The sequence below is a fragment of the Capra hircus genome, chromosome 13, assembly GCF_001704415.2.
Source record: "Capra hircus breed San Clemente chromosome 13, ASM170441v1, whole genome shotgun sequence".
Taxonomy (NCBI): domain Eukaryota; kingdom Metazoa; phylum Chordata; class Mammalia; order Artiodactyla; family Bovidae; genus Capra; species Capra hircus.
In genome coordinates, this window is record NC_030820.1 from 30,399,539 (window position 1) to 30,427,142 (window position 27,604).

Genomic DNA, 27,604 nt, shown 5'->3' on the forward strand with positions numbered 1-27,604 from the left:
AGTTCAAAAGAAAAATAAGTAAAAACTATAAAAGAATTATATAAAGTAAGCCTGACCTCAGCAACAAAGGAAAAAATAATTTAGCAATCTCAGAAAAAAAAATGTTCACATTGCTTCTGATGGCTCTGGATCAGAAAATAAGCATGAATACAGAATGTTACACAATATCTATAAAGAGACAAGATTTCTTGAATGAGGTCACCAAGAAGTCTTTTTTTTTTTTCCCTTAAGAGAGACCATTCCATTTTTTCCTGCAATGATAGAAGACACCTGATGAAACAGGAATCGTTCGGGTTCTACACTGGAGAATCTGATGCCCAGCCAGGAAGGAGAAAAGGCATCTCCTTTAGTTGTTCCTGAGACTCACAGCCCAGGCTGACCCGCTGGCTCCAACGATGCTGGCCACACGGATTTCTGGGCCCACCAGCAACGGAACAGAAGCCGCAGACGGCTCTGCTCTGCCGTGGCTCCTCGGTTCTGATCAGCGGGGCAGGCACTGATGGCCATGTATTATGTTCAATGGGCCTCGCTGGCCTGTTCCAGGAAGCTGCCGGGGTTTGTTCTGAGCCGATTCCAGAGGCTGTATTCATTTCCCAGGGCTGCTGTAACACAGTCCCACCATCTTAAGACCAAGAGATATATATTTTCTCACAGTTCTGGATGTGAGAAGTTTAAAATCAAGGAGTCAGCAGGGCTCTGCTCTGAGGACTCCAGGGAAGGCTCCTTCCTTTCCTTTTCCAGCTTTTGATGTTGCCCAGCAATGCTTGGCACCCCTTAGTTTGAAGCTGCCTCACTCCAATCTCTGCTTCCATTATCATGTGGCCTCCCCCTGTGTGTGTCCCTCTGACATCACATGGCTTTCTTATAAGGTCACCAGTCCTTGGATATCAGTTCAGTTCAGTCGCTCAGTTGTGTCTGACTCTGCGACCCCATGAACCACAGCATGCCAGGCCTCCCTGTCCATCACGAACTCCCGGAGTTTACTCAAACTCATGTCCATTGAGTCGGGGGATGCCATCCAACCATCTCATCCTTTGTCGTCCCCTTCTCCTCCTGCCCTCAATCTTTCCTAGCATCAGGGTCTTTTCCAATGAGTCAGCTCTTCCCATCAGGTGGCCAAAGTATTGATGTTTCAGCTTCAGCATCAGTCCTTCCAATGAATATTCAGGACTGATTTCCTTTAGGATTGACTGATTTGATCTCCTTGCAGTCCGAGGGACTCTCAAGAGTCTTCTTCAACACCACAGTTCAAAAGCATCAATTCTTCAGTGCTCAGCTTTCTTTATAGACCAACTCTCACATCCATACATGACCACTGGAAAAACCATAGCCTTGACTAGACGGACCTTTGTTGGTAAAGTAATGTCTCTGCTTTTTAATATGCTGTCTAGGTTGGTCATAACTTTTTTTCCAAGGAGTAAGTGTCTTTTAATTTCATGGCTGCAATCACCATCTGCAGTGATTTTGGAGCCCAGAAAAATAAAGTCAGCCACTGTTTCCCTATCTATCTGCCATGAAGTGATGGGACCAGATGCCATGATCTTTGTTTTCTGAATGTTGAGGCTTTAAGCCAACTTTTTCACTCTCCTCTTTCTCTTTCATCAAGAGGCTCTTTAGTTCTTCTTCACTTTCTGCCATGAAGGTGGTGTCATCTGCATATCTGAGGTTATTGACATTTCTCCCAGCAATCTTGATTCCAGCTTGTCCTTCTTCCAGCCCAGCGTTTCTCATGATGTACTCTGCATATAAGTTAAATAAGCAGGGTGACAATATAAAGCCTTGACGTACTCCTTTTCCTATTTGGAACCAGTCTGCTCCATGTCCTTCTAACATGTCCTTGGATTTAGGGCACACCAAACTGAGATCAAACCAATCAATCCTAAGGGAAATCAATCCTGAATATTCACTGGAAGAATTGATGCTAACACTGAAGCTCCAATACTCTGGCCACCTGATGTGAAGACCTGACTCACTGGAAAAGACTCTGATGCTGGGAAAGACTGAGGGCAGGACGAGAAGGAGGTGACAGAGGATGAGATAGTTGGATGGCATCATAGACTCAATAGACATGAGTTTGAGCAAACCCTGGGAGACAGTGGACAGAGGAGTCTGGTGAGCTATAGTCCATGGAGTCACAGAGTCAAACACGACTTAACAATTAAACAATATATCTAATATGACTCAATTATTCTTTAAATAATTACATCTGCAAAGCCTCTATTTCCAAATAAGGTCACATTCCAAAGTTTCAAGGTGGCCATGAACCTTGCAGAGGACACTATTCAACCCAGCCTGGTACCCGAGGCAGACGGATGACCTGTGTCCAAGAACAGCCAAAGCCTGTGTCCATCTGTCCCTCCATCAACAAGGGCAGTTCCCTCTGACTGCGGCTTCTTCCTGTTCTGTGGAACTTGGGCCTCTTCACATGTGTACTCCATGCACCTGCAATTTAGACCATCACTCTCTCGTATCATTTTAGATCTGGGGTGATTTTTATTGCCTTCCCTTCAAATCCTTTCCAGCATGATCCTGATAAACCAGTAACAACAAAGCTCCAGCTCACACTGGAGCTACTCAATGGTGAGACAATCTCAGAGCTTGGACCTCGTGTTCAAACAGGGTCTTCCCTCGTGGAGACATCAGTCTTGCAGCTGCGTTAAGAAGCAATGCTTTGTTGAAATCCTGGTTGCACGGTGAGAAATGCAGCAGCCCACAAGAGCAGCCAGACTGTCTGCCTGGAGCGGCAGGGATATTTTGGGTGGCACATCGGGGGAGTTATGAATGGATCCGCTTCTCTCCCTACTCTCAGCTGTCAAGCCAGCAGTCAGGGCAAGCTGCTTCCTCCTGGGACAGGAACAAGCTGGTTTTGCTGACAACATCTGCACATAGAAAATGCCAATTTCAGAGTGGGCTGGGCAGCAAAAGTATCAAGAGAATGGTGCCTCCAGAGACCAACTTGATCCTGTGCATGTGGAAACTGGAATGCTTTCCAGGGCGTAAAGAGCAGGTTTCTTTTTTTTTTTTTTGGCTGCCTGATCTTAGTAGCAGCATGAAGGATCCTTAGTTGCAGTATGTGGGTTCTTTCAGTTGCAGCATGTGGAATCTTTAGTTGCAGCATGCAAACTCTTACTTGCAACATGTGACATCTAGTTCCCTAATCTGGGCCCTCTGCACTGGGGGCGCGAGTCTTGGCCTCTGGACCACCAGGGAAGTCCCATTGGAACAGAATTCTTGACCTCAGGGAGCTTTGAGTGTACTGTCACCTGTGCGACAATGGCTTTACTTCTTATGTGAGGGGCTGACACCTCCCAGAAGTAGCTGGAGATGGCTGATTTTTCCTAATTAGAGGAAACAATAACGTTTCTGATAACACTATCTTCTCAGACAATTCTGTTTATTTAGTTCATGCCCAGTTCCCAAATCTGCAAACTTTTAGAGGTACTGCCTGATTCTTCAGAAAGTCTCTAAATACCCCATTTGGAGACCTGGCCTCTTCACTAATAAAGTGAGTATAAATGCTTAGGTACAATAGCAATAAGACATTAGAAATACACAGTGGAAAGTTTTTATTCATCCAACAAGATTTGAATGTCAATATATTCTAGGCACTCTGCCCAGGAGGAGACCAGGGTCAGGGTGAATGAGATGGGCTTTCTCTTCTGTCTGTGATCTACTCAAACCAAAATCAGGTGGTCTGCTCCTGCCTGGCCAAAACTGTTTGAAAATGAAACCCAAAACCACCTGCTGCCTGTTTCATAGGGGACTGCTCTTTGCTGGCTGGGTCATGGGAAAGAATACCCTTTGGAGAAAAATACTCCTTTGATGGGACAGTCAGGAAAAGGGCAGAGCTGTTCTCAGGGGTTGGGCCCACTTGGTTCAGTCAGTGCCTCAGTGGCCATCAGAGAGATGCCGTCACTGTATCTAGCATGGGGAACAGAGACAGATAGTCAACACCAAGGGCCCAGCACAGACAGAAGTGGGAGGATGCCTCACTAACCTGGCTGCCATCATGCACCAACCCCAATGCATTAATAAACTGACCATTTTAAGAGATCATACATAGAAACTCCAATTTCAGAGATGGAGGGAAGGGAAGGCCCTTTGGGAGAGATTAAGTGAGTGATGCTTGACAGCAGACGGGCCATGTGGTACTGAGGAAATGGCTTTAGCTCTAGAATCAAAAAAACCTTCTTTACCATCTCTTCTCTGCCACTCAATAGCTCTGGGTCCTTAAGAAAGCTCTTTAATCTGAGGTCAAGTTTCCTACAAAATGAAGATAAGCATAGAGTAAGAGTGAAAGAAAACATAACTAAAGGGTCTGAGATATGGAAGTCCCTCAATAAAAGTGGGGAGGGAGGTGGGAGGGGGGTTCATGTTTGGGAAAGCATGTAAGAATTAAAGATTTTAAAATTAAAAAAAATGTGGAAAAACTAATTTCTTCTTCATTACTTTAAACATTACTTAGGTTTTTGGTAGCTACATTCTGTGATCCAAATATTGCCTCCCACGATTGTCATGTGATCTAAACAGATGCAGAAAAAAAATGAAATTCTCTCTGTCAAAGGACTTTTACATTTGAAATATGAAAGAGCCAGATACCGTTTTCTATTCCAAATATGTTTATTTCAACGTTGTTTGGTTCCAAAAGATAGGTGAAGTTCCAGTCAACCACTTTTCCCTCCCTAAAACTTCAAGATAATCCTGTGTGTCAATTTTATAGCTCTAGCTTATCATTCACTCATATGAAATTAATTATTTGAATTTACTGAGGAAATACCCCATCATTAGCAAAAAATAAACTGTTGAAATAAAAAAAAAAGTATTGCTGTTAGTAATATACAGTGCATGCAGGACAAAGTTAGGCAATGTTAAATGATCAAATTCTATGATGTATAAAGCAGCATGAGGTAAGAGGTAATATCACAACATATTTACATGCAGTGTTAATATTAGAGAACCCTGGGTTATTTCTAAAATGCATAGGATCTCCTCAGGTTATTGATGGAAGGATCAATGGCACACACACATATATATGTATATGTATTCATATATGTGTATATGTACATATATGCATATCGATATGTGATTATATGATTAATAACATACACACAGTAAACACAGGATGAGATTACAATCATATTCCAGATGGAGACATATACACAGCAATGATTAATGCCTGATTTGAGGTCACAGAGTATCCAGGTAGAACAGAAACCAATAGTATTAATACTTTAGTTGTTGGTCCTAGCATCTTCATTTTTAAAATATTTATCTATTTGGCCTTGTCAGGTCTCAGTTGCAGCATGTGGAATCTTTGGTTGCAACATGTGAACTCTTAGCTGTGTCATTTAGGATCCAGTTCCCCAACCAGGGATTGAAACCAGATTCCGGCACTGGAAGCACAGAGTCTTAGCCATTGGACCACCAGGGAAGTCCCAGTCCTGCTATCTCTACACATCGGTTCTCAGAGAATTATAGTTTGGTAAAGATCTTTTGAAGTTGACTCACACGAACCAGAACACTTTTGGATCTTTTTCTTGGTGGGGGAGTGCCTTCCTATGGAACTCCTAACAGGGAAATTGAGGTGCAGGGCCCTTCAAGTTCAAGCTGCTACAGAAGAAGTCCGTGCCCCATTCAAAGTCCAGGAGATATAAGAGTTAATGGAAAATAAGCCTAGCCAACTATTTCTCTTAAGGGCCAGACAGTAGCTACGTTCAGCTTTGTGGGCCAAAATACGTGACAGTCTCCGTCACAACTAGCCAGCTTGGCTGTGACAGCACAGAAGCCGCCAGACATGCTCTGTAATTGAGCGGGAGTGGCCGAGTTCCAGTAAGACTTTATTTGCGAAAACAGGCACAGGCTGCGCTTGGCCTGTGGCCCGTACTTTGCTGATTCTTATCCTCATGGACCCTACATTCTGGGGGTAGGACAGAGGCAATAAACAAACTACAACTGAAAACAGATTCATCAAGGAAGGCCTGATTGTGAGAGTGACTTTTTTTTTTTCCTTAACAAAGATGTGAAGTTGGTGAGGGAGTTCTATTTGGGAGAACATTCTAGAAAGGGGACAGAAGGCACAAAAGCCCTGAAGTGGGGAGAATCAGAGGGTTGGAGTGGATCAAGTGGGAAAACCTGGAGGAGAAGGAATAAGGCAGGGGACTTACCTGGTGGCCCAGTGGCTGGGACTCCATGCTCCCCATGCAGGGGCCCCGGCTCCGATCCCTGGTCAGGGAACTAGATCCCACATGCTGCAACTAAAAGTTTGCATAACACTGCTAAAGATCCTGCATGCCATAACTGAGACCCAGTGCAGCCAAATAAATAAATATTTCAAAAATATATTTTAAAAAAAAGGAAGGCGGAGTACAGCTGACCGTGCAGACCACAGTAACTAGGGCTTTTATCCTGAGCAAAAGGAAAGGTCGGTGAAGATGCCAGAAGTAGGTCCTGATGTCTGTGTTACAAAGATCATTGTTGGACACAGATTATAAGAAAGCTAGAGGGACCACAGGCAGGCCAACTGGAAGAAGCTGCAGTACCCAGGTGAGAAGCAAGGGTGGCTGGAAGATGCTATGAAGTCTGAAATTCTGATTATATTCTGAAGGTAAAGCCTAGAAGATCTTCTCAAGGGTCCAGGTGGGATATTATGACCAGGAAGCTTTGTTAGAAACTTAACTTTGCAACAAACACACATTTAATACACAGTGTGCGAGAGTAAATAAAAGCAAGAATGTAGGGTCAACTTTGGATGTATACTTCTGGCAACTGATATTTGACACTATGATTTTCAGTTCCTCCCAGATTCATGTGATTTTCATTCTCTGTCTATTCCAACTTAACATAGTGAGGATTCACCTATCCTAAGTGGTTTCCGAGCAGTTTCTATTCCATAGAACGAATCTGCTGTGACTCTAGGCTAGCTTCTTGATCCTACAGAGAATGTATCCCCATGTGTTACAGACTACGAGTGTGATGCGGTGTATAGGTTACAGTGGTTAGTGAAAAAGGGATTCTGTGGTCAGATGGCCCTGCATAATATAGTACCTTTCCCGAGGTTCCAAATGCACATAAAAATGGTAAAGTGTCTGCAGTCTTGAAGCAAAACAAAACAAAACAAAACAAAAAAACCCTCCAAACCCATGAAACAAAACAAAAAAAGTCCAGGGACCTCCCTAGTTGTCCAGTGGTTAGGACTCTACACTTATACTTCAGGAGGCCTGAGTTCAATCCCTGATTGGAGAACTAAGATCCTGCAAGCTGTGAGGTGCAGTCACACAAAGAAGTACACAAGTCATTTGCATTTTAAACAAAAACCAACCAACCAACAAAACCGAAAAGAACAACTCTTTAACCTGAACCTCTCTCCCCAACCCTAACTTTTACCACTTGCTTCCTCTTGCCTGCTTGCTTCTACCTTAACTGAAAAGAAAATCAATACACTCATTAACAGAACACTGAACTTCTAGTAAAGAGAAACACACTCCTTAGAGATCTGCGAACCATTAGACAATGTATGCAATCCTGCCCTGCCAATCTCACAAGGTATTGCAACGACGGAATGCATTTATCTACACAAGACTAGATTGCAGTAGTCAGCACATGGGCAAGACCAGTCTCCTACAAAAAGTGAAGTCAAGGAAAGATGTCTCAAACAAGGAATAAACAGATCATGGGTTCCCACACGGGCTTAGAGCCTTGGAGTAGAGGCTCTCTTGAGAGGCTGCAAGGAAGCCCAGCAACAACCAAACTTTACTTTTGCCATGAAGCTGCGTTTTGGAGACAGTGATGTCGCAACATGGTGACACAGGTCTGCCACAGCTTCATTCCCCTCACGAGAACACCCGAAAGCTCTTCATGGATGAGATGCCACTGAGAAAAATCTAGGAAACAGGGGTAGGGCTGAAGCACCCCCATCATCACAGAGGCCCTGGCAGACCACATTAGAAGGACAAGAGGGGCTGCTACACGCTGACCACGTGTCCCTCCCCCAGGTCAGCAGAGCACCGCATTCTTCCCTGAGCCTATGGTTCTCCAGCGGGGAAAGGAGAGCTGGGGGGATGTTCACTCTCCCTGCACTGCAGGTGGTTTCCTGGGGACTCCCACTCTGTTCTAACCTCACAGATAACCCAGGAATTTGTGGGGCTCAACCACTAGGCATGTGAGATCTAATCAAGGAGTTCTGTAAAGCTGCAGGATACAAAACTGACATGCAAAAATCAGAAGCATTTCTATATAATAATAATAATGAATTATCTGAATAACAGAAAGAAAATGATCCCATTTATAACAGCATCAAATAAATACACAAACATAAATTTCAGTAAGTGTAAGATCTCTACAACTTAAAAAGACATTGATTAAAAAAAAAAACTGAGGAAGACAAAAATAAATGGAAAGATATCCCATGTTAATGGACTAGAAGGATTAATATTAGTTAGTGTTAGTTGCTCAGTTATGCCCGACTCTTTGTGACTCCATGGACTGCAGCCCACCAGGCTCTTCTGTCCATGGGATTTTAATATTAAAGTGTCCATATTAATGAAAGCCATACATAGACTGAAAGCAATCTGTATCGAGATTCCAAAGGCATTTTTTTAAACAGACGTAGAAAAATAATCATAAAGTTGACATAGAACCACAGAAGACTCCAAACTGCCAAAGCAATCCTGAGAAAGAAGTACAAAGCAGGAGGCATCGGGTTTTCTGATTTCAACTTTTATTATAAAGCTAGAGTAATTAAAGGGCTTCCCTGCTGGCTCAGTGGTATAGAATCTGCCAGTGTGGGAGACGTGGGTTTGATCACTGGGTCAGGAAGATCCCCTGGAGAAGGAAATGGCAACCCACTGTAATACTCTTGCCTGGGAAATCCCATGGACAGAGAAGTCTGGCAGGCTACAGTCCATAGGGTTGCAAAGAGTTGAACATAACTTAGTGACTAAACAACAACATAGTAATTAAGAGTACAGTACTAGCATAAAAACAGACACACTGAACAACGGGACTGAATCAAGAGTTCAGAAATAAACCCATGCATACACAGTCAATTAAAGTTTGACAAGAGGACCAAGAATACTCAGTGAAGAAAAGACAGTCTCTTCAATGAATGGTGCTGGGAAAACTGATATTCACTAGCTAGATTCCTAACTTATAACACCCACAAAATTTAACTCAAAATGTATAAACTTAAATATAAGACCAGAAACTGTAAAACTTCTAGAAAAAAACCACTGAAAAATATAAGACCAGAAACTGTAAAACTTCTAGAAAAAAAATCACTGAAAAATAGCTCTATGATATAGATCTTCACAATAACTTTTAAGATGATAATAACTGAAGCACAAGCAACAAAATAAACAAGTGTCACTATCTCAAACTTAAAAGCTTCTGCACAGCAAAGGAAACCATCCACAGAGCAGAAAGGCAACCTATAGAATGGGGAAAAAATGCAAACCATTTGTATGATAAGGGGTTAATATCCAAAAGATAGAATCACACAACTCAATAGCAATAAATCAAATAATTCAATTAAACAACTGACAAAACACCTGAATGGACATTTTTTTCAAAGAAGATAGATGAATGACCAACAGGTACATGAAATGTACTCAGTATTTTGCTCAGGGAAATGCAAATCAAAATCGAGATCAGCTCACATTGGTTAGAAAGCCTATCATCAAACAGATAAGGGAAAAAGTGCCAGAGAGGATATGGAGAAAAGGGAGCCCTGGTGTACTGTTTGTGGGACTCTAATTGGTGCAGCTACTATGGGTAACACTAAAGAAGTTCCACAAAAATTAAAGATAGAACTACCATATGATCCAGCAATTCCACTTCTGGGAATATATCCAAAAGATGAAAATACTATGTCAAAGAGATATTTGCACCCCCACGTCCATAGCAGCATTACTCATAATACCTAAGACATGGAAACGACGTCAGTGTCCGTCGATGGATGCCTGGATATAGAAACTGTGTGATATAAATGGAATATGGTTGGCCATAAAAAGAAGGAAATCCTGCCATTTGTGGCAACATGGATGGACCTTGAGGATATTATGCAAAGTGAGTTAAGTCAGACAAATACTGTATGATCTCACTTGTGGATTCTAAAAATTAAAACCAAATCAAAATAAAATGATAGGAAAAGAGATCAGGTTTGCAGTTACCAGAGGTGGGGAGAGAGGGTGGAAGAATTAGATGACAATGGTCAAAAGGTATAAACTGCCAGTTATAAATAAGTACTATGGATATCACGTAACACTGCTGGATTGCATATTTAAAAGTTGTCGAGACAGCAGAGTTCTTAATACAAAGAAATAAACTATTTTTCTTTTGGGGGCATATTAATACGAGATGATAGACGTTAACTAAAATTACTGTACTCATCATTTCACCATATACATAAGTCAATTCATTTATAATGTAAATCTTAAAGTCACACAGTGTTTGGCAAATGTATCACAATAAAACTGGGAGAATGAAGTGCAACCTTTTGAACTGTATTTCATTAATCCACTTATTGAGTAACCAAAAAAACTGCAGGAGAAGATGTGAAAATGCACTTTGATAATAAATAAAAAGAAGAAAACAGAAAGCCAACTTGAGATTTTATAGTACACTTTGTACTTAAATATATGATCACATTTTCTGGGTTGCATAATATACCAATTCTATTTAGAAAAGATACTCATATATAATATTTTCTGATTATGAAGATACACAGGATTAGTACAGAGAATTTAAAGTACAGAATAAATATAAAAAAGACAATTTAAAACATTTTAATCTACCAAGGAATTTATCAGCCATAAAATTCCAGTCCATTTCCATTTTATTTTTCTGTATATACATATTATAAACACATTTCCTTCTTTTTCCACAATTGGAACCACACTTCCATAGTTTTTTAAGTCTTTTTTTGTTTTTGTTTCTTACTAAACTGGATAATATGATTATCTCCCTTTGCCCCTAGATATTGTTCAATGATTTTTAATATCTTCATAAAAGTTCATCATGTGGATACACAATTAACTCTCCTTCCACGTGCGGGCATTTAGCTTTCACATTTCCACTGTGTCTATAAACCTATAGAAGCATTTTTCAAACAGAGCTCTGTGTGTGCCTCTCCGACCATTTCCTCAGGATAAATTCCTAGAAATGAAAGTACTGGGTCAGAGGACACAATTTTCAAGTTCTGCTACTTATTTTCAGATTTCTACCACTTTCTGGAGAGAAATTTATATTCCCAAGAGCAATGTATAAAGAATGTTTATCTCCTACTACTCCTCTAGCACTTAATATTACCTTAAAAAATATATGCACATTTCTCATTGTTACGCATGTCTTATTTTTGCTTTGATTTGTATTTTTTGGATTACTCTTGAGTCTAGACGTTTTTCCCCCATGTTTCTTAAAGATTATTTTCTCTTTGTGAATTTATGTGTATTGCTCATATTTCTATCTAGAGTGTTCATCTTTTAAAAAAATTATTCAAGACTATACTGTGATAGTTTTTACTAAGGCTTTGTTGCTAGTTTAATTTTAGATAAAGTCTTTCCAATCAACCATAGTAGAGGTATTGTTCTTCTTCCTGTAATTTCAAGAGCTAACAAAAAAAAATCAATTAGAAAATTCAGACTGAGGCAATGATGGTACCTAGAAAAATTATACCAACCAAATTTCCAAACAGGTGATGGCAGCTGGGGATTCCTCTTCCCATGGCAAATGTTTTTTCAGGAAGTTATCCTGAAGCAAGAAGTATACAGACCTTCAGTAGTGACCTCTCTGACTCAAATGCAAAGTCCATCTCAGGATTTTTGGGTGGGTTTTTCTGGGTTCCAGGGGTCCTGGTCTCAGGGTTTCAGCTGTAAGATGGAGAGAAGAGGATGCCTGGGTAGAGACAGACCATCCACCTGAGAGTGTGTCACATCTTCACACACCTTTTGAGACATTTCAGGGTTGGCAGTCTTTTTAGCACAAATGTTCTCCTTGGATTTGTTTCCATTGACATACATATCAACTGTAGGTAAAAACAAAGCTGCCTATCACAGATGTTAAACAATGATTTATTGAATGCTTTTGCCGCTGCAGTTTCTACTCTGGGAGTGGCATTGATTGTGCACATTTACACGACTTCTTTGGCATCATCAAAGTCACTTAGAAGGATGCTCTTATATGAGCAGATTTTCTGCACTAACAAGAAACAGACAACTATTTTTCTCTCTCCGTTTCACAGCTCTCGTCGACCAGCCACTGGCAGAAGTCACCATTCCTTCAGCTAAGAAATGCTGCTTTCCAAAATCCTTTGGCAAAATCTTCTAGAGATTTGTTTTTCTGCTTCTTCCTAATTTAGAAACAGTCTTCAAAGAGAGAAGAAAAAAAAAACTGACATATCAATGTGAGAAGAAACCAACTCATTTCTTTCACAGAAAGTTTCAGAATTTATCATCGATGACCAATAAATTGGACGAGATCATTGTAGGGTAAAAGTCAACAAGAAAAGGTATACCCCAAGATTCAATTTTTTTTTTTAATTGAAGAAACAACATGTGACCCAAATTTAAGATTTTATTAAAATCATTTGTAAATTGACATAATATCTCAGTGATGAAGGAAAACTTTGAACAAAGCAAAAATAATGAGCTGTATGAATTAACAGAAGGGTGAACAGTGTTAAGTGTGGCATTTAAATGATTACATGATTTTAATTATTCTTTTCATAATAAGCAACTCTGTGAACATCTATTCAAGAAGTTGAAAGCTGTGCCTTCTATGGAACTTGCAGCTGAATGAAGGCTTTGTTTCCTGCCTTCGGCAATTTTAAGAAAACAAATGGAAATGGTTCAAAGAACTTATAAAAAATCCACCACCTATCGAAAGAATTTAAGGTAAGGTGGTAAGCATTAGAAAGAGAAAAACAAAACCAACACATACACACACAGAGTATTCATCTGTGAGACAGAAAAGAGAGAACAGAAGTAAGGACGAGAGAAATGCCCGGAAGTCCAGCTCAGGCCGACCCCTATTTATTCTTGGCTGCCAGGGGTTTCCGGCTAATCTTTTTCGATTTGTCATTATTTTTCTTCGGCGGTTCTGGGTTTGCCTGCATGTGTCTGCCGTAGAGGCTGAAAAGAGAGAGAAGGGAAAATGTGAGATCCACCTTGTGAACACAAGATACACTTCTGCTGGCAGAGTTTTCATCAACAGACTCATCTCCAGGCACATTGAGGGAGGCTATGAACACAAGGGCATTTTTGTTTCCTCTGGGTCATATGCTAGATTTACACATGTGCCTATACACACACACACACACACACACACACACACACACACACACACACACACACACACTCTCTTTCTCTCTCTCACTCACTCCACCATGCCGTGAAGTCCAATTCTGGACCTGTCTCTTGGAATCATACACTCTGTGCTAACTAGGAAAAACGTGAGGCTCAGCTTGGCCGCTCCAGACTGAAGCTCCACAGTTCGTGAGTGTTGGAGTCAACAGTGACCAAAACTTGGTTGAACTGAAAAGACAGAGTGTCCCCTTAGTGCAAAGTGAGCAGTGAGCCGGCCCGAGAGCCCTGGGGCTGGGTGATGCGACAGAGAGCGATGGTGTCCGAGCCTGCGCTGGCTGCTCACCCGTGATGGATGGCACCGAGGTGGCGACCACCCATCAATGCCACATTAATAAGCACTGCTGATTAAATGTTGACGAAGTACCCTGCAATCACAGCCACGGCATCCATCGCGGAGCAGAGCTGGCTCTGTGGCTGAGGGGACTGAACCTGATAGCAGACAGTAATTAATCGGTAATTTATGAGTCATTCTGGTTAAACTAAATTAAAAGCCACCCGAAAGTGAAAAGAGTTCAACCTTAACTCCCCTGGTGCTATAATTGTGTCCCCAAGAGAGGCCAGTGGGTGTCTCAGTGCTTCCCTAAGAGAGGCAATACCTGACCCCACACTGAACAGGGTGGACACAAACACTGACCTTCCTGTACAAGGCGCCCCGTCTTCTAAGATCCACATGGGTAATTGACACCCTCTCCTGAACTTGGAGTACACTCATGCTCCCGATGACACTGATGCTGTGCTTGATGAGCTGAGGGACAGACCTGGCGCCTGGAGTTGTCCAGTTGATGGGGCGCTTAGGCAAAGTTGGACTCTGGGTTTTGACAGGTCATACTGTAGTTTGCTTCTCCAGAGGCTTCCGAGCATCTCCTCGGAAGCAGGATCTACCAACAGTGGTCATGAGCTTGGGTCTCTGTTCGCAAGAAGTTTAGAATGTGGAGTGTGGCAGCAGACAGACCTACAAGCTGAAGAATGTTAAGTCCAGCCAGGTGCTGGGAACATTCTCCAGGTAAAGGAGAGCATCAAGGAGGAAATACATGTCCTTAACACATCACATCAGAGTCTGTAAGTTAGCATTTAACTCCTGTAGAAGTTTCCTTAGAGCAGGGGTCCCCAACCTCTCAGATCTCATATCTGATGATCTGAGATGGAGCGGATATAGTAATAATTATGTGTACCATAAACGTAACATGCTTGAATGATCTACCAACCACCATTCCCCTTACCCCACCGTCCATGCAAAAACTGTCTTCCATGAAACCGATCCCTGGTGCCAAAAAGGTTGGAGACTGCTGATAGAAGACTTCTGAATGGAGTCTAACTGAATGGAGAGGCAGGCCTAGTCCTGCCCAGCGTCCACAGCAGAAACATCCCCAAGAGAACCTGCCATCCAGGAAAATGGATCTTTAAACCTACATATGCTCCCTCCCTACACTTTTTAAGAAAACTGGAGTATCACTGCTTTACATACTGTGTTAGTTTTTGCTGTGCAGCCAAGTGAATCAGCTCCATATACCTATGTCCCCTCTCCTGGATTTCTTTCTGATCTAGGCCACCACAGAGCACTGAGTAGAGTTCCCTGTGTTATACAGCAGGTTCCCACTAGCTATCTATTTTACACATGGTAGTATGTCAATCCTAATCTCCCAACTCATCCCACCCTCCCTGTCCCATGTGGTGTCCATATGTTTGCTCACTACGTCTGTGTCTCTATTTCTGCTTTGCACATAGGTGCATTTCCACATACATGCATTACCCCTACGCTTTAAAAGGAGAAGTTGGTTCCCCTCAAAGTCTATGTTGTAGACACCTGGCAGTCCTGGAGCCAGGCAGAGAAACACTGGTTTAGGCAGAAAGGAAGGTCCAGCCAAACTGGCTTTACCACTGTTACCAGCCCCACTCCCAGTGACGCTGCTGCGGCTGCTGCTAAGTCGCTTCAGTCGTGTCCACCTCTGTGCAACCCCATGGACTGTAGCAGTGGGTTGCCGTTTCCTTCTCCAATGAATGAAAGTGAAAAGTGAAAGTCAAGTCGCTCAGTCATGTCCGACTCTTAGCGACCCCATGGACTGCAGCCTACCAGGCTCCTCCGTCCATGGGATTTTCCAGGCAAGAGTACTGGAGTGGGTTGCCATTGCCTTCTCCGTGTCCCAATGATGTTCCTGTCCTAACTCCCCAGAACTTGCTGTTGACCAAAGGGACTCTACAGAGGAAATGAGGTTAAGGACCTTGAGGTGGAAAGATGGGCTTGCATTTTCTAGGGGGTTCCAATCTCTGCACCCCTTCCCCCACCCTGCCAGCATCTCTCCTGGATGCACCAGAATAGGGAGAGCAAACTGAGCCAAAGGAGAGCTCTGTGTTACATTCTTCTCCTATATCAGACAAGCTGACCTTCCTGTAGCGTCTGCCCCTCTCCTCCTCCTCCCAGGATGCCGCTTTCCTAGAGATCAGCAGCTTAGTGCTACAGCCGGATGTGCACAAGGGGACCTGGGGTGGGGGTGGGGCGGGGCTCTGGTCTCCAAGCTCCTCCCACCTGGCACGAAGCCAAGGTCTGACTGTTCTGAGCACCCACAAAGGCATCTATGGTCTCAGCATCTTCCATTGTAATTGCTTTCTCACAGCTTCAGGGTCTCTCCTTTCCTTTCCAAACTCTTATCTCTATACTCATTCTTGCTCGCAGATAACATCCAACTTTAAGGATCACAAAAATCTGTAGATACATAGCTCCCTCGTTTGTGAACTTGGAAACCTGGTAAAGACTCAGGGGCTGGGAAAGTGGTATCAACAGAAATAAAGAGTTCAGAGGAGAGAGAAGAGATGAAAGACTCAATGAGGGCCTACTATGCACCACATCCTGAACACGCAGGCACAGAAGGCTTCCTGGAAGGAGTGGCGGTGTTGCCAGGCCCTGACACTGGTCATGAACAAAGTCATTTCAGCAGGTGTGCCAAAGCTGCTTGGGGCTCAGCAAAGCTCCTCTATTCAGGAGGAACTAGAATGTTCCAACCTTTCATCGCCTGCCTTTTTAGACTCAGACCCCACTGTGTGCCTGGCCTTCCTGGGGCTATACAGCAAGCCACTCACTACAAAGGGTCAGAAGGGAGACTGAAAACTTTCAGTTAGCCTCTTATGAGCTGTCAGTTCTAGGCACGTGATTAGCAAGCCTCATCCCCACCGTGCCTTCGTTTCTTCATCTGTTAAAGAAAAAATGATGTTATTTTCTCATATGGTGGCCGTAATGCTGAGGTAAGCTGGGCACCAGGGCATGACATGGGGTTAGAGTGATTAAATAAAGATAATTATATAATTACTTCTCTCGGGTTTCTTCCTCTGAAAAATAACATGGTATTTTCTACTGACACCAAATCTCCAAGCATATATGGAAGAAAGGTTTGGATCCTCTTTGAAGAAAGCGACTCAGGCTAAAGGCACTGTCCCACTTCCTCCATGAGTCACCAGCGGATGACTCTGCCCTGCCCTGCGGGATCCTCTCACTGCTCCAGCTGTGTGCCAGATGACAGCCACGTTTCACTCTCATCTGTAGACTGGATCCATCAGAGCAATCATTCCCACCTGGAGATGTGGCTCTGGCTGGGCGGGAAGGACGAGCTTCTCAGGGTCCCAAGTCTTGGATTCCCTCAGCTATTAATATTAGCCCTGGGGACTCCATTCAGTAAGTGTAGGGGACAGAATAACGGCCCCTCAACATGTCCACATCCTGATTCCAGAGACCTTGGGGTCTGTAACCTTATATTGCTAAAGGGACTGTGCAGAGCTGATTAAGTTACTGCTGCTGCTGCTAAGTCACCTCAGTCGTGTCCGACTCTGTGCGACCCCAGAGATGGCAGCCCACCAGGCTCCCCCATTCCTGGGATTCTCCAGGCAAGCACACTAGAGTGGGTTGCCATTTCCTTCTCCAGTGCATGAAAGTGAAAATTAAAAGTGAAGACGCTCAGTCGTGTCTGACTCCTAGCGACCCCATGGACTGCAGCCCACCAGGCTCCTCCATCCATGGGATTTTCCAGGCAAGAGTACTGGAGTGGGGTGCTGTTGCCTTCTCTGGATTAAGTAAAGGACTTGAAAAAAAATTTTCTCGGAGTTGCTTTAGAATGTTGCATTAGTTTCTGCTGTATACCAAAGCCAGTCAGTTACATGTATACATATATTCCCTCCTTTTTTTGGATTTCCTTCCCATTTAGGTCACCACAGAGCACTGACTAGAGTTCCCTGAGCTCTACAGTCGGTTCTCGTTAGCCATCTATTTTATATGTAGTATCAATAGTGTGTATGTGTTGGTCCCAATCTCCCAGTTCATCCCGTCTTTTCTTCCTCCTTTGGTATCCATGTTTGTTCTCTGTATCTTTGTCTCTATTTTTGCTTTGCTAACAGGTTCATAGATGGAGAGATGATCTTGGGTTATCTGGGTGGGCCCAACATAATCCCAGGGGTTGTAAGAGGGAAGATGGGGGTGCAGGAGGACCAGAGTCAGGGATGCTCAGATGCTGGCCTTGATGATGGAGCAAGGCAGGCTCTAGACCCTAGGAAGGCAAGGAAACACATTCTTGCCTAGAGCCTCCAAAAGATGAAAGCCTGCTGACACCTAAATTTCAGACTTCTGATGCCCAGAACTCTGAGAGAATATATCTGTTCTGTTTTTGGCTACTAGGTTGGTGTTGATGTTTGGTGGCTAAGTCATGTCTGACTCTTTTGCAACCCCATGTACTGTAGCCTGCCAGGCTCCTCTGTCCATGAAATTTCCCTGGCAAAAACACTGGACTAGGTTACCATTTCCTCCTCCAGGGGATCTTCCCAACCCAGGGATCGAACCCACACCTCCTGTCTTGGCAGGTGGATTCTTTACCACTGAGTCACCAAGGAAGCCCTTTCTGGCCACTAAGATCATCTTAATTTGTTATCAGAAGCAACAGGGAACCCATACAGTAACTGAATCTCTCTGGGGCTGTCTGTGAGGGATTTCACTTAGTTTTAGCAGGAGAAATTTTCTTCTGGGGTAGCAACTCACTGACAAGAAAGAAAAGTTAAAAACTAAGTTGCAGAAAGGCCACAGAAGGAGAGTCTCCAAGGAAAAATGGGTGCTGTCCACTAGAAGAGGAGGAGGTGGGCAGGCCAACTATCCCCTCTCTGCTACAGTGAGACAGGATGGGCCTGGCTCCCTCTATGCGCTGAAGCTGATAGTCGTGGTCCATGTTTGAAATGCATCCAGAATTAATTTACAGAGGTGACAGTGAAAAGATGGATAGCTCTATGCCTCTGAAAGGAGTTGTATCACACGCAGTTATGTGCAGGGCCACATGGGGAAGCACCAGGTTGACTGGGAGGCAAAGGAGCCCGGGGAGAGCAAAGCCCAGAGTCTTTATGGGTGGTTTCACAGGAAGGAATGGGTGAAACAGGGTAGGTGTGTAATTTGATTAAAATCTCAGAGCCTAGAGTGAAAGAAGTCATCTCCAGTTGCCCAGGGCCTGGATCAGAGGGAATATTGGCTTGGTGCATCAGAGTTAGAGAAAAGAGGTGGTCAGGATTCGGGCTTGGGGCTTGGGGTTGGTTGACTTGGATGTGAAAGGCATGCTAATGGATGAACTGTTCGCTCCTCTGGGAATGAGAAGCATTCTCCCTCGCCAGCATCATTAAATACAGGAAGGTGAAAAACAGGACTGATCTATGCAACCTGCAGCGTTCAGGATGGCTTCCTCCCCTCCTGACCTTTCCATACTCTCCTCTCATTATGTAACTTCCACCTCCTTGATCTTCAAAGATTTCAACTAACCCTTGGATTCTGGCACAAGATGCTTCTTGATGAGCACATCCCCTCAGTGATCTGCTCAGGTGGTACCCATCATCTGTCCTACAAGAGCCCTGGCTCACTGCACTGGGGATTCTGGAGAACAGTCCTGGGGCTTCGAGCATCTGCATTCCTGAACCCTGTTTGCTCCAAAGGACGTGTGACATTGAGCAGGTGACTAACTTGCCACAGTCTGATGTCTTCATCTGCAAAATGATGAAAACTGCTACCTTGAAGGGCTTGTGTGTAGGGGGGCGGAAATTAAATCAGACACGGACAGGGTCTTGTATGCAGGCACAGAACAGCTCTTCCAGAGCAACAGCTGCCACCTTTAACCTCTCATGAAGCCCCAAGACCCAGGCTAAGCTGGCCAATTCCTCCTGCTTCCCAGACACTGCCTCTGAGCACAGCCAGGAGTTCAGCTTTGCCATCATGAGCTTAGGTGGCAGATTCTACCTCGGGAAGGTTTCTGGGGGCACTGAAATCTGGTCATGCTAGTGTGAGAGCACTGACAAGGAAGACTGGCTCCCTGTCACAGATGGGGCTGCAGCATCAGTCACCAGTGGGCAAGGTGGTCAATTCAGAATACGGAGTGAACCTGTGGCACGGAGTCTTGGAAAATCTTCTCTCCTCTCAAAGCTGAGGTCTACAGAGGATGGCTGGGAGCTGTTCATGGAAGGAGAAAAGTCAACAGAGAACCAGTTAAAGTAACAGGAAAGGATGAATTATGCTCAGGAGTCTGATGAACAGACTTCTGACGGTGAAGAGAGTCCTCAAAGGTGAGAAGCCTATGGATGACCTGTGCTGTGGGTGATGAACGAGCCAGCATCACTTAGCTCATGAGGGCTCTCGTCTGGTCCCTGTGGGAACGGACCCTGACCAGAGCAGCTGTCTGGAGAATCCCAGCTGCAGATCAGCTCTGGAGGATTCATCAGGAAATGATGCCGTGAACAGGAGACGTCACCAGCCTGGTCACTTGAGAGGCATCGTGTTAAAGTTGTCTGCACACTGGCTCCTGACACTCCACACAACTCAACACCCCTGCCTGGTGACATCTAAGATGGCACAGCAAACAATTCCAGCCCACGAGAATGAGAATGCATTTATTTCTCAGCAAACATTATATTGAGTAGTAGTATGATATACATGCTCTTCTATTATTGGTGGGTATATTTATTTAACATGGGCATATTCATTTTGCAAAAAAAAAAAACAACCACATTTGAGTTTTACTGTTTCTGTCCAATCCAAGGGTCTCGTTGCAGACCCTCAAACCCCTTCATGATTGTAGCAATGAACACCACTGGAGACTGCATTTTTCCTTCTTGAAAAGTCTCCTCTCCTGGCTCCAATGCACTATCCTTGTTCTTATTTTTCCCCTGGACAATTCTATAGTCCTTATGGTTTTGCTTTTAGCTCATTGTATTCTCTTCCCTAAACCGATCATCTGATTTTGTAGCTTCAGTGAGTATCTCCGAGTATGAGCCCTCAGAGTCACTGCCATCTTCAAGCCCTGCTACACCAAAACTCCCACTTGTACACTGAACCATTAAATCCAACCAAATGCACACAACAGTTCCCTACCCCAATTCCTCAACGTCCCTCTAATGTCTCCAGACCTCCAGGATCAAAATGATGAAGTCATTCTGGCACCTGCCTCTTTTTTTCAGTCACCCTATTAATCAAGTTTGATTACATCCTCCTCTACCACAGAAATTCTCAGTCTGTGGCAAGGGAGGATCTGAAGCTCCAAGCAAAGCTATATGTGCCTTTTTTCAGCTGAAAAGTGAACACAGCTTTCATCAGCTTCTCAAAAGGTTCATGACTCAATGGATTAATAAGATGCTTTATGGTACTTGTTCTTATTTATATCATCGTATGATTTTATTCATTCTCTTTTTCTTCTACCCTAAAATATGGCCATCAGGTTAGTGTTAACAGGTTCCTTCTCAGTCTCCATTTTTTTGGCCGTGCTATGCAACTTACGGGATCTCAGATTCCCAACCTGAGATGGAACCCAGGTCCCCGCAGTGAAAACACCAAGTCCCAATCACTGGACCACCAGAGAATGCCCCCTTCCTGATCTCCTTGGTAACAATTCCTTCCTTCCTTCAATGTGTCCTACACACAACTGACAGAATTCTCCCTCCTTGGTTTATGCAGGGAAAGCAGCATCCACTACCCACGGGATCAAGTACCCAGCCTGGTATGTAACAGAGTATCCACTGACCAGGCCATGCAATGCCTACCCAGCCAAATTTCATCTCTCTCTGTTCACTAACAGACCAAATACGGAAACGCTGGTCTGGAGGAGGGCAATGTAGAGTGTGGGAAAGGTAGGCTGAGTGTTAGCTTTGCCACCTATTAGCTCAGTAACCTTAGAATCTGATATCATTCTGGAATCTCTGTTTATCTTTATTGAAAACTGGGAATATCTGCATACTGCCTACACCTTGCAGGTGATTTGAAAAAACTTTTGAGTGCTAAACCCATCTAAGGCCTTTGTCAGCCAGGATTCCTTCTGGTCTCAGGTTTTGGCTGATTTGTGTTACTACTGCCTGGAATGTCCGCCCCCATCCTTTCTACAACTCAGATCTCATCCACATATTCAGGCTTTTCACAGCTTTCTCTGCTCTGCCCCCTGTTCAACTTCTGCCTTCACAAAATACTGTGGTGTTTATTGAGATTTCATCATTAAGTCATTCAGAATAGACAAAGTAATTTCTGCTCTTGGCTGTTACTTCCAGGTACTAGTAGAGTGCCTTGATCAGGACACATGGTAAATATGGTCACCATGCAGTCAGCATTCACTACCACAACTATCCAAGAAAGAAGGGGCTTTCATTATTTTCATTTTCCAAATGAGGAAACTTAGGATTAGAAAAAGGTTCAGGTCACCCCCAGGTAATGACCCCAAAGTTCAAATTCTCTAGGCATTAAGTACATGGGCTTTGCTGGCGGCTCAGTGTAAAGACTCTGTCTGCAATGCAAGAGACATGGGTTTGATCCCTGGGTCAGAAAGAGTCCCTGAAGAAGGGAACAGCAACCCACTCCAGTATTCTTGCCTGGGAAATCTCATGGACAAAGGAGCCTGGTGGACTGCAGTCAGTGGGGTTGCAAGAGTTGGACAAGACTTAGCAACTAAACCACCAACCAGCACCACCACCATCTTTCTGGATTTCTCAGTTTTGTCCTCTTCATCAGCCTGCCATTTTCTCAAGGGTGGGGACAGCAGACTTCACTTCTTTTGTATTCTACATATGCAAGGCACTGCTGGAAGCACATTGTGTGCTATGTAAATATTATGTTTCAGAATGCCAGGTATATGAGAGGTACAATATGCTGTGCTTAAGTCATTTGCTCCTGTCATATGCCTCCCTCCTGTTGTTTTGGGTGTTTCCATGGAAAGTCCTTATACAGACCAAGAAAAGAACCAATTTGAAAAATCTCAGTATATGGCCAGTGACAATAATGGAGAGAAATCATTTTGTGTCTAATCTGTAATCTTATGGTAGGATGCTAAATTTAAAATCTCTGCAAATAAATCTGTGGACGAAGTGTGAAGCCCAGATTATTAATAAGCATTTGCCATATCTTTATTTATCCTATCTAGCAGCTTCTGAGGGGTTGGTGACAGAACCTTAGCACTTAAATTGCTGAGTCTTAAAGAAAAAAAGGGAACAGTTACCATATTCCCATGAGAAGTCTCATTAATTCAAAAGGCAATGATTTTTTGAGATCAGACCTCCAAGAGATGGTTCCATGAAATTCACTAGCATCAGGAGGTGTCTTTTACATTCTCCATTATAACCCTCACTGCTCTCTGCCCTCAACATACAGTGTAAAAAGAAATTATCAACATACATGTGTGCAAACAGCACCTGTATAAATAGCCAAGAAGAATCTGTAGCTGGCTTAGGACAGATATTAAACTACACAAAAAAATACAAAATGTAAGGCGGATTTTAAAAATACCCCATACATTCTAGACTATCTGCCCCATTGGAGGAGAGAAATGAGGATTCTGGCAGAACAAAACTAACAATCTCATGCACAAAAGATGCTCATTAAACTTCATCATCCTGTCTACTCTAATGATGCTTTTACTTAATAAAAATTCCCCAAGCAGTTGCAAGGATATTAGGCAAGGTCTTTGGTTATGTATCAGAGGTCTGAGCTGTCACCAGCAAGCATGCAGTTTGGGGGGTAAGGCTCCCTGGGGAAGGAGCAAATACAGCTTTCACGGAATACATGCAGAGAAAAATCAATAACTGCAACTTGCTTCCCTGCTTTAGCATTTAAGAGAATAGGTAATCCTTTTAAATTAAACTGCAAAGTGCTAAATGTTGCAATTTCCAGAATAAACTAAAAAAACAAAGGAAAACAGGAGAAGAGCATTCTTGTAAGTTTTCTAAGCAAGCTACTTCCTTAACAGACTCCAGACCTGGAGTACTGGAGAATATTTTTTATGAAAAGAATTATTTCAAGATATCACTATGTTGAGGCTGCATAGGTGTGTATGTGTTGGTAATACACAAACATATTTATAGATACAAGGAAGGAAGTGACAAGCATTTCTTTATTTTGTTGTTGTTTTCTATGTTTTGACCATACCACATGGCATAGCACGTAGGACCTTAGTTCCCTGATCAGTGATCGAACCTCTGACCCTGCCATAGAAGTCCATTAATCAATGGACTGCCAGGGAAGTCCCGAGAAATTATTTCTATTACATGCATGTAATACCACCAAAAATTATTCCTAAGAAAACATTACTATTAAAATTCACAATCTTGATATGCATATGTGTAACTGATTTACCTTGCTATACAGCTGAAACTAAGACAGCACTATAAATCAACTACAGTCCAACACAAATTTAAAAAAAGGTCACTAACTAGAATCTGGCTCTTAAAGGCTAAACAGTAATTATGTAATAGATCCCTTAACATGGACAGCTAGATGATAATTCTATATAATCACAAATTATTGCTTCTGTCCACATTATACAGCCCATCTTAAATTTCATGTCCAGTCAATACAGAGTTGGCTGGAGAGATATGAGAGTCGGTGTAAGAATGAGGTTTGACCCCAAAACTTAGAGGCAGAAAGGTTGCCCTCTGTGTGTAAAATGATCACGTCAACACAAATGAACCAAAGCAGGAACTCAGAAAGTCTCCCCAAGAAACACCAGCACAACTCAGGCCAGAAAGATTTGATTAAAAGCCAGCCAAAGGTATGAACAAAGCTGGAGAGAGACCCTGTGCATCAGAAGAGCGCTGGTGTCCTTCAGCAACTCCAGCAGTGGGGTAGACGCAGGCAGTGGGCGTCTATGGGACCCAGCTGGGAGTTCTGTGGGCACCTTGATAATGTCTGTGAGTGCAGGAAGAGGAAAGAAACACGATGCTGCTGCAGCCCTTCCAAGGCTTCATGGTACAGCTGGGGCCACCTCCCTGCCTTCTGCCATGACCCTCCATGTTCCCAATCTCCAGCACATGGGCAAACAAATCAGGCCTCTGCCCATTTCCGAGGTCCATACTTCTATTCCCTTAGTTCAGAATGCTTTTCTCCAGGTCTCTGTAAGATCGGCACTCATACTGTCCCTGTTGTACAGGTTAGGGAAAGGACATAGAGACCTTCAATAACTTTGGTTTCAAAACCGTTCAGTCTCAACCTTCTCCCTTTCCTCTGGGTGCAGACACTGGTTTGTACATGAGCCTGTGGCCAACCTGTGCCAACCACAGAAAGACCCAGGATCTTACCTCAAGCTATTGGGAAGAAGAGCCCTTTCTTTTGAGTCGAATTAGGAGCCTAGATCTGCTGCTGGCCATGGTGGCATCTGAGAAGAGAGCTTGCCTGGGAAAGAAACCAGCAGGCAAAGCAGAACTGAAAGATGGAGGGAAATGGAGTCCAGGGACATTGAGCCCATGCTCATGCCATGCCTTAAAAAACCTATTTACTGTACTGCTGGATTATTAGTAATATACATTTCTTCTGCATTCCAAGAACACTGAGCCCTGAATGACACATCACTCTGATCTACTTCAAATGTGAGTTCCTAAGAGACTTTTTTGCTCGCCTTTTCTCTCTTTAACCACATTCGTTTCCTTCATACCACAGTCACAATATAATTATTTTGATTATTATTAATTGATTTGTTTGCCTCCTCCTTTAATGGAAGATTAACTCCAAGAGGACAGGAATCTTGTCTGTCTTCATTAGTATCCCCTCTGACCGGTGCACCACGGGCACACAATGATTGTTTGCTGATTGACGAAAGCACATATTACTGCACTTACTAGGACGTACTGCAATATCCAACTACCTGAGTCTCTCACCAGCCGGATCATTAGTGCCTCTGAGGCAGGAGCGGTCTTAATCCTTTTGTTTCTCTTGTGTTGGCCACACACTAGTCACCAAATAAACATCAACTGGTGGACTGAAAGAATACATTTTTAAAAAATATTCTTAACTGCAGGATAATTACTTTATAATTCTGTGATGGTTTCTGCCATACAGCAATATGAAATGCCACAGATATATGCATGCCCCTCCCTCCCCATCCCACTCCTCTAAGGTTGTCACAGAGCACCAGTTCTGAGTTCCCTGCCTCACACGGCAGACTCCCACTGACTATCTGTTTTATATATGGCAATGCGCATGTTCCAATGCTCTTCTCTCAAATCATCCCACCCTCTCCTTCCGCTACTGTGTCCAGAAATTTGTTGTTTCTGTCTGTGTCGCCTTTGCTGCCCTGCAGGTAGGATCTGTAGTACTGCCCCGAAAGAGTATCTTAGCCGAGGAACATTTCCTGACTCACTCCTTAATTCCACCCTCATCAAGTGAGGACAGACATGCCTCCCATACAGAGGTGTTCACTGAGAAAACACGTGCTGTGTACGCCAAGCCAAGTCTTTTAGTCTTCAGGGGCAGTGTTCCTCTGTTAACAAAATTCTGGGCCCCTACATAAGCTCCTTCTGTTGTTTTCCCCAGTCTCTGTAGGGTTTCTGAGGCTTGGAGAGGTGAGTGGAGGTGCAGATAATGCATCGTGGTGCCATTTTGTGAAGCTGCTTGGGAGCCGTCCATTCTTCTCTTGCGGAGATTCTCATTTTAAAACAATGTTTAAAAATTTCTTTTGCTGTGGACCATTTTTTAGAGCCTTTATTGAATTGTTGTAACACTGCTTCTGTTGTTTATATCCTGTTTTTTTGGCCATGAGGCATATGGCATCTTAGCTACCCAACCAGGGGTTGAACCTGCAGCCCCTGTATTGGAAGGCGAAGTCTTACCACTGGACACAAGGGGAGTCCTGGAGGGTCCCTCTCAAAATACTGTGTGACCAGGGGTTCTCATTCAATTCCTTTACAGCATAGTAGGTTTTATTGAATATTAACCATCATTTTGCAGAAGGCAATGGCACCCCACTCCAGTACTCTTGCCTGGAAAATCCAACGGATGGAGGAGCATGGTAGGCTGCAGTCCATGGGGTCGCTAAGAGTCAGACACGACTGAGCGACTTGACTTTCACTTTTCACTTTCATGCATTGGAGAAGGAAATGGCAACCCACTCCAGTGTTCTTGCCTGGAGAATCCCAGGGACGGGGGAGCCTGGTGGGCTGCCATCTATGGGGTCGCACCGAGTCAGACACAACTGAAGCGACTTAGCAGCAGCAGCAACCATCATTTGATATTAGCAAGAACTAGCTGAGTACAGGAATAGCTTAACACAGAGGATTAAGTCAAAATGAACATTATAAAAACACTGGGGATTTCTTCCTTTCCTTCGGACAAATTAAACATCAGAATAAATTTTTATTATCATGGAAAGATGGGAGTTTTTCGAGCCACACGTGGTTCCTTCAGGAAAGGCTTGGTGTTCACGATCTTTTAAGTTATTAAGCTAGTGACTGTAACAGCCAAACGCAGGCAGCATACGCTACGCACCAGCATTTCCACAGGAAGCTTCTGTGGCATTTTCTGTATTAACTCATTTAAGCCTAAACGAAAGACATCATGGAGGGCTGCACAGCTGTCCTGTGCGTCTAGATATAAATGACGCTGCAACTGGAACACCAGTGTCCAAACAGAGAAGCTTCCGCTTTGCCTTTGTTTCTCAGACACAGACCAATGGTAAAGCGTATCTACAGGTATTGTTACTCTCCTCTTCCTCTCGGTGGCTATTAGTGTGGACTCCCTGCTTCCAGGGCCCTCCTCCCCTCTCAGCCCAGATGACTGGATGACGTGACACTGGCAGGTGACTCAAGGCCAGGTCAACGGAGAGCGAGCCGCCTCTAAGTGCTAGTCTATACAGGCTTCAGAGTGCGTGGCAGATAACACTGACTCAGGAGGCGAAGGCTTTGGAATTAATCCATTGACTAAGGTAATCGGTGCTTTCCTAGATAGGAAATGGGGCATTTGGACTTAAACAGGGGTGGGAGCTATCTGGTATACGCAC

At 43.6% G+C, this 27,604-nt stretch overlaps 1 protein-coding gene across 1 annotated transcript in view; it reads right to left on the bottom strand.

Annotated features, from left to right (window-relative positions):
* Positions 12,402–27,604, bottom strand: part of RSU1 (Ras suppressor protein 1) — a 200,648-nt gene continuing 185,445 nt past the window's right edge. Inside the window, exon 9 of the mRNA XM_005687977.3 lies at positions 12,402–13,124. Coding sequence (XP_005688034.1) covers positions 13,022–13,124 — 103 coding nt within the window. The 3' untranslated portion in view covers positions 12,402–13,021. The remainder of the gene's footprint in view (positions 13,125–27,604) is intronic.